This window comes from Lampris incognitus, chromosome 12 (genome assembly GCF_029633865.1).
Source record: "Lampris incognitus isolate fLamInc1 chromosome 12, fLamInc1.hap2, whole genome shotgun sequence".
NCBI classification, from domain to species: Eukaryota; Metazoa; Chordata; class Actinopteri; order Lampriformes; family Lampridae; genus Lampris; species Lampris incognitus.
Window position 1 is genome coordinate 29,204,685 of NC_079222.1, and position 14,681 is coordinate 29,219,365.

Here is a 14,681-nt window from a genome sequence, read left to right on the forward strand (position 1 = left end):
AACGCTTTATTATTTCCACTTTCGTTTCAGTCGTGATCGTTCTCCTTGTCTTCGGTGCATCACCACCGCTTGCATCAGATTTACACTTTGGAGCCATGATTACGAGGGCAAACACACGAAACATTTAAATGAAAACATAACACACACAACGTTTACGTGATCCATGGTGATGATGGCGTGGCGTTGTTCTCCCAATGAACCACCTAAAACGCGCAATGTTTTGAGCGTCGTGCAAAGTAGTCCATCCGTTCGTTAGTATGAACCACTGTGTGTAACTCGATTTTTTTTTTTAATATATATATAATACGCTTTACTGAGGTCGGTTCGTAAGTACGGGAGTCCGTATGTCAGGCATTCATAACCCCAGGGCTACCTGTACTTTCCTTATAGCAGAGGGCTATTAAGAGTTGTAGCCGTGTTCACATGGAGGCCTACAAGCTATGACAATGTTAAATAAAGACCAGTGAAGTACACTTATCTGCCCGAGTGTTCAACGGCACTGGGGATATCGTATTTATTGGCGACGAGGATCAATCCGAAAGAAAATACGATGGTTGTAGACGGATGCAGGGACGCTTAAGGAGTAGCTTAACCTGCTACCGGTTAACAACCTATCCTTCTAACACTAGCCTGCTACGTTCCAGATTCCAGTAGGAGACTGTAACTATGGAGACAAGTTGATGGAACGGTTAAGAGATAGTATAATCTGTGGAATAAATGACAAGAAAATACAGAGACGATTACTTACTGAAAATAACTTGACAGACATGCTTGATTTGCAGGGAAAGCGCGACAGCCAGAGATGGGTTATTAGTTCCAACCAAGGCATTTGATTGGACAAGAGGCATTCCATGAGTGCTGATATTCAGTATAACAGCACTGGGATTTTTAACTATATCTATCACTCCGCCGCACAGGTGTTCTATTAATAACCGTTAAGTGATGGCCTGGTGACCTGTCCAGGGTGTCTCCCCGCCTGCCGCCCAGTGACTGCTGGAATAGGCTCCAGCATCCCCGCAACCCTGAGAGCAGGATAAGCGGTTCAGTTAATGGATGGATGGATAGGCTACATTAACGGTCGTTATCAATATCAGATTGTAACAAACTTGCATGGCAAAGATGGATATATTTCCACAAATAACATTTAGTTAAATTACGAATGGTCGTCAGAAGAGGACGATGGACGTCCAGATTAATGTACAATGATACAAAGTAGCTAGCCAGCACTCCCTCTCGTGTGATATTGCTTAATTACATCACATATCACGTGACGGCCACACATCCGCCGTGGACAACTACTCCAATCCATAGGATACTGTGTTGCTCTCACCGCGCGATGTTAAAAGTTTTCTAATCAGAGTGGAAAGAATTTGTTTCAATGTTTGATTCATACAAAATAGCTATCGTGGTTCTATATTTACAACGATTAATTTCTGTGCTGTTTTTCGTTGTTCCAATCGAACTGACAGTCTGTCAGAGACAGAGAGCGGAACAAGTCCTACTTTCGCTTTCCAAAGTTAATCAGCCATCAAGGAGAAGAAACTTGAAGGTTGTCAGAGGAAAAAAGAAGAAAATGGATATCGAGGATAAGTCAGGAAGATCTTACAGATGAAAAAGCAGTATCATGCAGAAGTTAAGATACCTGCTTTTACAAAAGGGAAAAGAGCAGTTTGGTCCTTTAGAAATTGAGGCAACAAGAAAAGTTGCATCTATCCGCATCCATGTGGGGCGTGTCATTGGCCTAGCACCGAGAAATTTTACAATTTTACAAGGAATTTTACCAACAGACTGCCTCGGTAATAAGGATAGTGCTGGTATGACAACAGTGGATAAAATTACCTTGGTTTCTTGTACAAATGTGTGACTCAGTAGGTCCTTCAGACTGATACAACTTTCAAGTTAATCATTGTATAAAACTTGTACTTTTTTAAGAAACAAAGCATTTAAAAGCAAAGACAACATTTCAATTTTGTTAGAGATCTTTCAATTTTGTGTCAATCATCAGCAGTTATAAGCTAAATCTTAAAATTACATGATTTGAATATAATAAGTACAAGAGGGAGAGAAACTGCTTATGTTTTGTAAATTTGTTAACAGATCGTTCTAACAAATCGTTAAGTGCGAGTTTTTCCATATATCTCTCCTAGGTTTTTTCCATCTAAAGGTTACACATAATTCTTGATTGCGGAATTGCATCAGATTGGCCTAACAGCCGAAAATCCTCAAATCGAATCTGATCCTTTACACCATTAGGCCAGAACTTTGTAAAATGTATTTTACAAACTGTTTTTCGAAGAGTAGATCACAACTGCGATGTTTTATTTCCGTACGTTTGTCCGATTTTCGCTTAAAATTCCGTTCTTGTATACACGGATCGACAAGGAGGACTTCAGCGTAATCAGCGCTCGCTAAATACAGTCGAGCCGTCCTCCAACATGGCGGAGCTGTTCGTTGTCAGTGGAAAAAGTCACGTGATTCGGAATAACCCATATATGGGCACAGCAGCGGGGCCGCGCCCGCAGTCAGAGGGAGAAATGTGATTGGAGCAGCACACAGAGCATGTTGCCGCTGCAAAGACAAAACGCAGTGAGCAGCAGACTGCAAGTTTAAAGAACAAAAAATGTCACGCATGTGGGAAAGCTGGCCACAGAGCGTGTATACTGAAAGAATAACAAACGAACAAGTGACAGGACAGAGAGTGAAGGAAGGAGCGGGCGCAGCTCACATTACCACGGCTCACACAAAGTGACAGACCATGAAAGCTCTGAGGAAGCGGTCACGTACTGTGCGAAAAAATGCACGGTTAAAGAATGTGAAACCGTTCACAGTAGACGTAGAAATGGAAAATAAGTGCAATTTGAGATAAGACACCGGATGCAGTGTAACAATAATGAATGAGACGAAATTCAACGAGACATGGGAAGATACAAAAAGCCCTAAACTGAAGCATGCACAAATTAAACTGAAAACATACACAGGTCAGGCATGGGGCGCAAGTCCATGAATACTGGGTTGGCATCCAGCGCTTTACCTGTGCCCCCGTTCATAGGGTTAGCACTAACCCTGACAATGGCATCCGAAGTAAAAATTTGCCAAATCATTATGCGGATTGACAAGACCGCCATCGGCGCTGTGCCCCCACAGGGTACCGATAGAAACTATCAAAGCTGCTGTGGTGACCCCTGGGAAAGGGAACAAGCCGAAAGAAGAAGAAGATACACAGGACAGCCCATTTCAGTAATAGGGGTAGCTGATATGAGGGTTACTTACCGCAATCAGAAGAAAACTGTTGTGGTGGTTTAGGGAGCTGGGGCTAGCTTGGTGGGGAGAGGCTGGTTTGAAGAAATTCGGTTACAGTGGGCTGAGGTCAAGCATGTTGACACAGAAAACGTCACGTTGCAGCAAATACTCACCAAACACAAAGACGTGTTCAAAGACAAATTAGGCACATTAAAGGACATCAAAACTGCAATCAATGTTTCACCTGACACTAAGCCGAGAATCTTCCGACCTCAAACTGCTCCACACGCAACGCGCCCAAAAGGAAAGCGGAAATAGGCAGACGTTTCAAAGATGACATCATCACTCGAGCGAAGTACTCTAGCCCTTTTCCGCCAACAGGGAACGGGTTCGGTGCCGGTTCGCAAACACGTTTTTGAACTGTTCAGAGCATTTCGACCAAAAATAAATTGGTTGCGAACCCGAAAAGTTAGTTCCGAACCGGCACCAAAAAATAGCAGGTTTTTCAGCGCCAACCGTGACAAACATCAATGGGCGCGTGACATCCCAGAGGAAGAAGAGAGGAGATAATAGCCTAAAAGTAGATAATGGCGAAATCGGCAGATAACAAGGGTGCGCAGTGGTCAGCTGAGGAAACTCCGTGTTTGGTTGTTATCTGGGCATCTCTCGAGTTTTCAGGAAAAACCAGAGAGTAGAACGAGAAAGAGTAAGCTGTACGGCGAATTAGTCGAAGAGATGGCCAAGAATGGGTTCACTCGAACGCAGGAACAAATAATCAACAAGTTTTAAAAAAAAACTTAAGAAGGACTACCGAGACGATAAAAAATAGTTGTCCAAAAGTGGAGCTGGGCGACGTACTAATATGATGCCATATGATTGCTAGCTAGTGGTTTTCAGTGGGATGTAGCTAATCCGACTAGCTTGGTCTAGTCAGAAAGGCACGAACTGAGGAAGCCTCTTGGATGAGAGGTGAAACGTCTTCACGGATATATACCAAGTCCAGTTGCACTTGATTCAACTCCTTTGGATAACCATGACCTGGATGAATGAGAACATTCACAGAGATGTAGCTAATGTTTACATCCGGTGTGCAATGCACAAAGTCCCCCATTGATGACGTACAACGGTTCCGCTAAAAACTACATACATCTGGTGGCCAGACATGGATCAGGAAATAGAGTGAGAGGTGCGGGTGTGCGATGAGTGTCAAGAAAGCAGAAAGGCACCCCCACACGCCCCGTTACACCCTTGGGAGTGGCCGGAGACTTCATGGTGTCGACTCCACATAGTCTATGCAGGCCCGTTCCTGGGGGAGATGTTTTTGCTGATTGTAGATGCACATTCAAAGTGGATGGACATTTACCCTGTGAGTGCTGCCACCTCACAAGCCACGATCGAGAGGCTCAGACAGCACCCATGGACTGCCACAGGTTCTCATGTCAGACAACGGGGCCTGTTTCATGAGTACTCAGTTTGGAACATACGTACATGAAGCAGAATGGCATCCGCCATGTAAGGTCAGCTCCCTTCCACCCCTCTTCAAACGGACTAGCTGAAAGGGCTGTCCAGACATTCAAAGCAGGGATGAAGAAAACAAAGGAAGAGATGATTGAAACAAGACTGTCGCGGTTCTTCGGCTACCACATCACACCGCATGCCTCAACGGGCCTGTCGCCAGCGAAAATGCTGATGTCACACAAACCAAGGTCACTGTTTGATCTGCTTCTGCCCAACGTCAAAGCAAAGATCCAGAAAAAATAAGAACAACAGAACGCTTCACATGACAAACATGCAAAGCTGCGAAGTTTCCAGCCAGGAGACGTCATCTTCATATGGAACTACAGCTAAGGGGCAAAGTGGATCCCAGCGGTCAACGAGAGCAACACAGGCCCAGTGTCGTACACCATCATAGTGGGGAACTGCTAGTCCATAAGGAGGCATGTGGACCAGATACGAGTATGCTTCACTACCACGACCAGCACTACCAACCCGGAGAACAGCTGAGACCAGACCATCATCGGGAGTGAGGATCCTGCCAGCTCATCTCCAGATGTGCCAGATGAGTTGCTGGAACCTCAAGCAGCAGCAGAGCAGGCAGCTGAACACATTCCTGAGCGCACACATACACCAGAGACACACAGGTCAGCCTTGCCGAGGAACTTACCTGTCACACTTCCCGTGCGATGTGCCACGCGCAAAAGAGTACCTCCAGGTAGGTTGAAGAATTTTGTTAGGTGGGAGTGAGATCATCATTGTTAGAGCAAGAAGGTGCTCTGGTCTCACTAGAAGGCTGGCAGTCTACTCGGTCCTTCTTGGTATAGGTTTCTCTTAAAAGAAATGGGGGAGAAAGAGAGTGAAAGAAAGGAGAGAAACTACTTTTTTGTGTAAAAGATTGAACTCTAAACTTGTTGAACTTCAACATGATAAAAAAAACTGCTTTAAGACGACTTGTTTGTTTTAGCCTAATACTTAGGATACTAAGCTTGTGGAAGTTACATGATTGTTGACACTTGCTGATTGTATTCTTAGTTTAAAAGGGGGGGTGTAGTATTGTAGCTTTGACAAGTAATGCAGTGTTGGAGCCTATCAGCCAGGGGGCGCTCTATATATCCTATCTACACTTGCCTCGAAGCAAGAGTGCTATTCAGTCAATCGGGACTTGTGGAGGTCTGCAAGCTATGACAATGTTAAATAAAGACCAGCGAAATATCTGTCCGAGTGTTCATCGGCACCGAAGACATGACAGAGGAGTTTCCAGATTGCTGTGCATATTGTCCCCTTTAATACCGCACCCCCCCCCCATGTCTGTGAAATAGGCTATCTCCAGAGTAGACATCACACTAGGAGTTTGGACGAGCGCTGAGATGAGGGGTTAAGTGTGTGTAAAGTGTACGTGAGGTGAAATCGCTTTCTAACAGGCCTTGAGTGGCCTATCTCTGGTCTCAGTCTCAGAGAGTTGGGAGAGTTGACTATGGCGAGAGAAACCCCGTGGGGCTGTTCAAGCCTGGCAATAAAATGAGTAAACGGATCACAAGTGGACAGCTCCGACTACAAGTATGAGCGATGAACGAGTCGCACAACGCAACCTCCCAGCCAACAAGTTTTAATTCCAAACGGACAAAAGTGAGAGAATGTGAAATACTTGCAATGCTTTAAAAGCAAACTTGAAGGGGGTCAAGACGAGCTGAGATTGAAGCAGAAACACCGCCTCGGGGAACTGTAGCATGGAGGATAACTGGCGTGTTAATGTGACGAGTAAAAACATGAAAGAAATTATCTCCCAGTACCTGTAAAGAAATCTTACGAATTCACTTGCAGTGAATGATTTCGAAACACAAATGTGGTCAGCTTATTAACATCAGCGGGGGTGCGGCTCAGAAGTAAAGTTAGAACTTGTGAGAGACAGATACATGGGCTCAAGAAACTAAACACATTTCATGCCATATCCGGTTTTTCGACTTGTAACGCTATTACAGCTAAAATGAACAATATCTCCAAATTCAGTTAAATAATGACTGTGCATTTTCATGAACAACAACTGGCAAAATACCTTCACAGCTTTGACAAATACACCAGCCACCACATACAATCTCGTTTTAAAATACCCATTTGTGTATATGGTTTACTTTTGACAGGATTGTTCAAAATTCTGACACACGTTTGTCTGTCATCTCGTCTCTGGATCGGGCATTAGCCGTCCTCAGGACTTGTGCTGTCTTACACAAAGCCTCTACTCATTGATGCATTTACCTGCCACACACACACACACACACACATACACACACACGTGTGCGCACACACACACACGCACACAAATCATGAACACAAAGCTCATAAAACTGTCACTAAACCTCATATTAAAGAGCACTAATGGAAAGTCCCAGCATGGAGGCAATGAAAACTGAATTTATATTAAGGAACCATTCCACACTGCCCTGTGGTGCAGCTCATTCCTCTCTACTTGACACAAGCATTCCTCGAGTGGCCTGCCTACGTCTGCCTGTAGGGACTCAGCATGCTAACCTGCTCAACGTCTGAGTCGTAGTCCTCATCGTCAGCACTCAGCGACATGGCCATGGCTGATTTTCACATACCATCCAGCTTAAAGCAAACTGACATGGCTGCAGCCTCCTCCTCCTCCTCCTACTACTGCTACTGCTGATGTCTACTCTACGGCCCTCCCTTCTGCTGCACAGCGCCACAATATCACAAGCAGATGTAGGAAACACGGCACAGTACAGAGAAGAGGATCCTGTCTCGTGAATATGGACTGGCTCCCTCTATAAGAGGAGGGGTGCAGGCGAGCAGGGGGCCAATAGGAATCCACTATCCTCACGGAGCAGCAGAATATGTACTAGGGGTGGAGTAGGCAGTATCCCTCCAGTGAGGAGAGAGAGAGAGAGAGAGAGAGAGAGAGAGAGAGAGAGAGAGAAAGAGAGAGAAAGAGAGAGAGAGAGAGAGAGAGAGAGAGAGAGAGAGAGAGAGAGAGAGAGAGAGAGAGAGAGAGAGAGAGAGAGAGAGAGAGAGAGAGAGAGAGAGAGAGAGAGTGTAGAAATGGAGTCATATTCATGAGCAGTATTAAAGGGAAGGAAGAGCGGGGTCAGAGTAGAAATAGACAGATGTCATCTCATCACAAAAGACGAACCCACAATGAGGCCCCTCAGCTAGCAGCTGGCCTTTACAAGTATCAATAGCAGTAAGTATGAAACACCATATACATGCACAACACACACACGTGTGTGTGTGTGTGTGTGTGTGTGTGTGTGTGTGTGTGTGTGTGTGTGTGTGAGTGTGTGTGTGTATATATGTATATGACATAGTGAGTCAAGTAATTTCTTATGAGACAGTACAAGCCTGTTTCATGCCATAAGCAATCATCAATTGTCAATCTTGACAGCTGATGATTGATGTATATATATATATACATATATACTTTGTTAAAACAAACACTCAACAGTAAGAAAAGTACCCAACAAATAAGGAGCAAAATAATCCAGTGATTCAAGTAAATTCTTTATGAGACAGTACAAGCCTGTTTCATGCCATAAGCAACATATAATATATATATGAAAGGCGCCCACAAATGAAATGTATTATTATTATTATTGTTATTATTATTATTACCTAATGCATGGCTATCGGTTCTGGAAGAGAAATCACTTCTCTGTTGCTCCTCGTTCTCACATTTTTTTTCCTGACAACGATTTTTTCTGTGGAGTTTTTCCTCCTCCAGATCAAGGATCTCAGGATGAGGGGTGTCATACATTGTATAGAATGTATTTGTGAACCATCTTGGTAATAAATTGTGATTTTAGGAATATGCAAATAAATTTGACTTAACATTACAAACGAGGTGAACATACTTTACCCCTTGAGAGATATAAAAGACCAGCCACAGTAACTATAGGCATGAAAACTTAATGTTTTAAATGTGAATATTCTGAAAGCATGTGATACTCTGCTAAAACATTTCTTCTACTGTACAATTGCTACCACAACTAGTTTTTTTTTTCTTTTTTCTGTTCCACCCTTTTTTTCTCCCCAATTGTATCCAGCCAATTACCTCACTCTTCCGAGCCGTCTCGAGCTGTGCTCCACCCCCTCTGCCGATCCGGGGAGGGCTGCAGACTACCACAAGTCTCCTCCGATACATGTGGAGTCACCAGCCGCTTCTTTTCACCTGACAGTGAGGAGTTTCACCAGGGGGACGTAGCGCATGGGAGGATCACGCTATTCCCACCAATCTCCCCCCGGAACAGGCGCCCCGACCGACCAAAGGAGGTGCTAGTGCAGCGACCAGGACACAAACCCCCATCTGGCTTCCGAACCGCAGACACGTAAGGACGTCCGTAAGGACGCCCGACCAAGCCGGAGATAACACGGGGATTCGAACTGGCGATCTCCATGTTGGTAGGCAACGGAATAGACCGCCACACCACCCGGACGCCCTACCACAACTATTTCTAACGTCGGATGGTGTTTGATTTTTATAATACCAATAACATCATCAATACTGCCTCTGAATTCCAATATATATCAATATCCCGATCAATTTCATAGTCCACGATTTTTACAAAAAGCACATGTTACGGAAAGAATGGGAATTTTATTTGTGCTTCAAAATAAATTAAATAATCCTCATTATTGACTTCATTATGTAATGCAGCACCCTGTTAAGTCCAAATTATGCTAATAAACAGTCATTTTCCTCTGAGGAATAAGTTAAGTCAATTCAATTTTATTTTTATTACCCAATATCACAAATTACAAATTTGCCTCAAGGGGCTTTACAGCAGCACAGCATCCTGTCCTTACACCCTCGTATCGCAGAAGGAACAACCACTACAAAAAAAAAACATTTCACAGAGAGAAAAAAATAGTGCACTGAATATGCAGAGAGAGACCCGAATAAGGGCATGAGGGACTGAGACAAGAGGGATTAAGAGAGAGGAGAAAAAACATGTTCTCTATGGGATAAACGGGGTTTTCAGACCAAACAGCTGTTAATCATAACGTGCTCTGTTAGGAATAACCGTTGTGCTATGTTGTATCGCAAAAGCTCTTCTCATGGACGATCAGCGACTTGGAGAATGATATAAACATGAAATATGTGAACAGCAGAATAATGCCATGAGAAGGATAGAATAACGCTGTACATAATACCAATCTCTAAATCCGTTTACCATAACCAGAAAATATGAAAATGATTTTAAAAACATTGATATGATTTAAAAAGGCATGCAATGTTGTGTATCAGTTTGACATTCCATTTACTGGTTAAACGTTTATGTAACCCATATGACACACGGAGCTACTAATGGGTCATTGATTTAGAGGTGTAGTGATATGCCGCTCCGCAAGGGGCGCACTATGCAACTCGCTAGGGTAGAGCGTGACACACGCAGTCGTCTTCTTTTCTTTTTTTCCTTTTTGGAGTCTCCCCTGAAAATGTGCTCTTGAACCGACGACTGAATTTCATTATACATAGCCACAGAAAGTTACAAAGTTTAGAGTACTGACATTTACTGATTCTGAAAAGTGTTATGTTTAATCAGAATCTCATCTGTGAGCTTACGAGACGAAGGTCTGTCGAGTTTTAAGTATTTGGAACTCCGATGAGTAAAGCACGTTTTTGTGCTAGCTTATTGCTAACCACTAGAGGGAAAAGATAATGCTGGATCTGATAGCTGTTAAGATACTCTTCATAAAACCAGTCGGGGTTATAAGAATGTCTAATGTTTGAATATCCTGTTCTTTGGTTGTTTTGTTGGTTTTTGTTTTTTTGGAACTACCAGATAGAATTTGGAAGCTTGTGATGGCGAGCCCAGCCCAGTGAGACTGTGGACGATCATAGAAGCGGTGGCCTACCATAGGATCTGTCCCAGGAAACGTCTGACAAGCCTGAATCATTCATCCAGACACCAGATAAGAACTCATACACACTAGCCTATTTCCTCTACCAGGGTAGAAATAGTCATAGCTGAAATATATCCAGTACACTCAAGGACAAGGAACTGAACTTTTCTTTCGTCTCATTGAGGGTTGTGATTTGAATGAGGTTTTCTTTGGTTTATTATTTTATTTACTTTAAAGAGCTCTATTTTGTTTTATTTCCATTCTTTTATGTAAAAGTCAGCGCTGTGTATATTATGCTGTTGTGAGGCAATAAAATTGTCAACTGTTCAAACTACACAGCAACTCTTCTCATGAGTTAGTCAAAGCAAACCCCTGACCGAACCTAGTTAGATGTTAGCGCCTTTACTGCTACCCCTAGTTTGCACCGGAGGTGCTACATTCAGGCATTTTGATTTTTTTTTTTCAGATACTTTATTGATCCCCTTGGGGAAATTCCTTCTCTGCATCCTAGCTAGGAGCAGTGGGCAGCCGCCGTGCGGTGCCTTGGGGACCAACTCCGGTTCTTCTTGACATGCCTCAGTCAGGGGCACAGACAGGAGTATTAACCCTAACATGCAGGTCTTTTTGATGGTGGGGGAAACCGGAGCACACGGAGAAAACCCACCGCAGACATGGGGAAAACATACAAATGCCACACAGAGGACGACCTGGGATGACCCCCAAGGTTGGACAACCCCAGGGTTAGAACCCAGGACCTTCTTGCTGTCGGGCGACAGCGCTAACCACTGCACCACCGTGCCACCAAATTTATTATTCTTTATTATTATTTTTATTATTATTCTTGAATTCAAATTGTTATTTATTGCATGCCAGCTGGCTACCAAACATTACTTATCTGTAAATCCCCAACCCTATCATACAAGTGCGGTTGTTAAATTTAACACCGGTTGATTCGATGAAAAATGGTGAAGAGATTTCACCTTTTTCCAACTTCCTCACAACAGCTTGGTGAATTTCTCCATACGGCTGGTTGTCCTGAATTTGCTGCACAGTTATGTCTTGATTGCATTGAGTTTAAATTATACCTTATATATCCAAAGGAATTGAATCAAGTGCAACTGGACTTGGTATATATCCATGAAGACATTTCGCCTCTCATCCAAGAGGCCTCATCAGTTCGTGCCTTTTTGACTAGACCAAGCTAGTCTGACTGGCTGGTGATGAAACTCAGATATTTATCCTCTTTGGAATCGTTATCAGAGCTATCCAAAGGAGTTGAATCAAGTGCAAATGGACTTGGTATATATCCATGAAGACGTTTCGCCTCTCATCCAAGAGGCCTCATCAGTTCGTGCCTTTTTGACTAGACCAAGCTAGTCTGACTGGCTGGTGATGAAACTCAGATATTTATCCTCTTTGGAATCGTTATCAGAGCTATCCAAAGGAGTTGAATCAAGTGCAACTCGACTTGGTATATATCCGTGAAGACATTTCTTCCTCACTTCGTGCCTTTCTGACTAGACGAAGCTAATCTGACTGGCTGGTGATGAGACTCAGAATTTATCCTCTTGGAGTCGTTGTCAGAGCTATAGATGTCCATGGCTCTTTGTGTCGCGATGTTTACCAATGCCCGTCGTTTACCAACGACGGGCATTGGTAAACATGTATGTATTGGTAATATATTGGTAAACATGTATATATTGCATATATACATATATGTCTATATTGTAAACATATATTGCACTTGATTCAACTCCTTTGGATAACCATGACCTGGATGAATGAGAACATTCACAGACACTTTATCAGAGCTATTGATGTCCATGGCTCTTTGTGATCCGATGTTAAGCAGCGACGGTCGTTGGGGGTGTTAGTTTCGACTTCGTTAGTGCTCCATGCAGTGGTCATGAGTCGTTGGAGCGGTTAGTGACCGACTGTTGTTCTTGGAGGCTAAGCCTCTTGAGTCTCCTGGGTTTTTGAGATATGATCTGATAACGACGGGCGTTGCTAAATATCAGAACACAAAGAGACATGGACATCAATAGCTCTGATAACGACTCCAAAGAGGATACATATCTGAGTTTCATCACCAGCCAGTCAGACTAGCTTTGTCTAGTCAGAAAGGCACGAACTGATGAAGCCTCTTGGATGAGAGGCGAAACGTCTTCACGAATATATACCAAGTCCAGTTGCACTCGATTCAATTCCTTTGGATAACCATGACCTGGGTGAATGAAAACATTCACAGACGACACCTTATATACATTCACTTCTTAACAGAAAGCCCTTTGAAAAACGATAGGTGTATCAGAAGGACTCAAACAAATCTGTATGCATTAATAGTCAAACTGCAGCTCTGATAGTCTCACCTTGACAGTTTTCTTGGGCCAGCATACCACAGGTACTCCACTGATTGCCAATTTAGGATCGTCATCTGCATGCTCTTTTAAGACAACCTGGCAACCACAGAGAAGCAGGGAGGTTAAGGATGAGCAAGGCTGAATTTCGCCACAAGAGGACACTGTTACATAACCTCACACGAAAAGGAACAACTTTTGGATCCGTGGAAACATAAAATCTGGGTGAAAATCAGTTTAAAAATCTGGGTACTTTTCGGTGAAAACCGGTAAAAACCGAAAACGCTGAGCCTTGAGGATGAAGTATCACATCTGTTATATACAATACCCTCTTTTTATTATTTTTTAAACTTTTTCCCCCTTTTTCTCCCCAATTGTATCCAGCCAATTACCCCACTCTTCCGAGCCGTCCCGGGTCACTACTCCACCCCCTCTGCCGATCCGGGGGAGGTCTGCAGACTACCTCATGCCTCCTCCGATACATGTGGAGTCACCAGCCGCATATTTTCACCTGACAGTGAGGAGTTTCGCCAGGAGGACGTAGCGCATGGGAGGATCACGCTATTCTCCCCAGTCCCCCCCCCCCCCCCCGCACAGGTGCCGCAACTGACCAATGGAGGTGCTAGTGCAGCGACCAGGACACATACGCACATCCGGCTTCCCACCCGCAAACACGGCCAATTGTGTCTGTAGGGACACCCAACTAAGCCGGAGGTAAAATGGGGATTCGAACTGGTGGGCCCCGTGTTGGACAGCAATGGAATAGATCGCTACGCTACCCAGACACAGCACTCTCTTTTTAACCAAAACAACCCTGAACAAATGAGTTCTCACTTACTTTCATCTCCTCCAGCAGAGCTTGTGGGTCTTCTATACCTTGTGGAACACATTTTTTATTTTCAGGTAGTGCCTCCAGTTTCTCAACAAGGGCTTTGAGGCCTTCCAACTCAAACTCAGTCAAGTGAGTCCATTTACTGTGTGACTCTGAAGCTGGGGAGTCAGGAGTTTTGGGGAAATCTGGAGGAAAGGTAGATGTGGGAATACAACTATCCTCAGAGTCAGTGAACAAAGCAGCTCTGAAGTGCTGTGGGCTATGAGAATCGTTGGGTTTTCCTTTCTTGTTGTCAAGGTAACAGGTATCATCCTGAGTATGTCTTTCTGGTTTTTCGCCCAGCTCTTCTCTGACCTGCATCTCACATGAGTCCTCGTCCATATCCTGGCTCCTTGAGTCAGATGAAGGGCTCTCTACACTTGTCTTTGCCTCAAAGTCTGAGAGGGAGAGCAGACAATAAATATCATCAGATAAATCGTGCCATGAAATTTGTACTTCACTCCCCCAACAGGTTAGTTAGTGTTACTTACATGCCAAGACATTTCTACAAACTGCATCTGTTTGTTTCACCAGGAACAAGGCCTGGCAAAACCTACTGATCAGAGTGAACTAAGGAAGAGAAAACATGCTTGGAAGTTCTTGTGTTTTTCTTTCTTCAAATCACGACAATAAACGTCATGCAAGCCATGTGAGTAGATGTTTAGCACGTATATCTGTAACACTGCACTGCTGTATAGCTTTATCGTCAACCAGTAAGAAAGGATGAAAAGGGTGGGAAATTAGCTCTGTCAAAGGTTCTTCTGGCTTGGTCAATGGACAAATGAAGAAGACTCTGGTTTTAACACCTGAAATAAAGAAATAAAATGGCATAGACTAAATCTCAGTGATAGAGCAAA

The 14,681-nt window shown here is 43.7% G+C and overlaps 1 protein-coding gene across 1 annotated transcript in view; it reads right to left on the reverse strand.

The window, feature by feature from the left end:
* LOC130121601 (lysine-specific demethylase 2B) overlaps positions 1 to 14,681 on the reverse strand; it is a 68,393-nt gene that overhangs the window by 25,249 nt on the left and 28,463 nt on the right. The window contains exons 11-12 of the mRNA XM_056290444.1: positions 13,792 to 14,222; positions 12,966 to 13,052 (exon numbers count right to left, since the gene is read on the reverse strand). Of these exons, the coding sequence (XP_056146419.1) occupies positions 12,966 to 13,052; positions 13,792 to 14,222 (518 nt within the window). The remainder of the gene's footprint in view (positions 1 to 12,965; positions 13,053 to 13,791; positions 14,223 to 14,681) is intronic.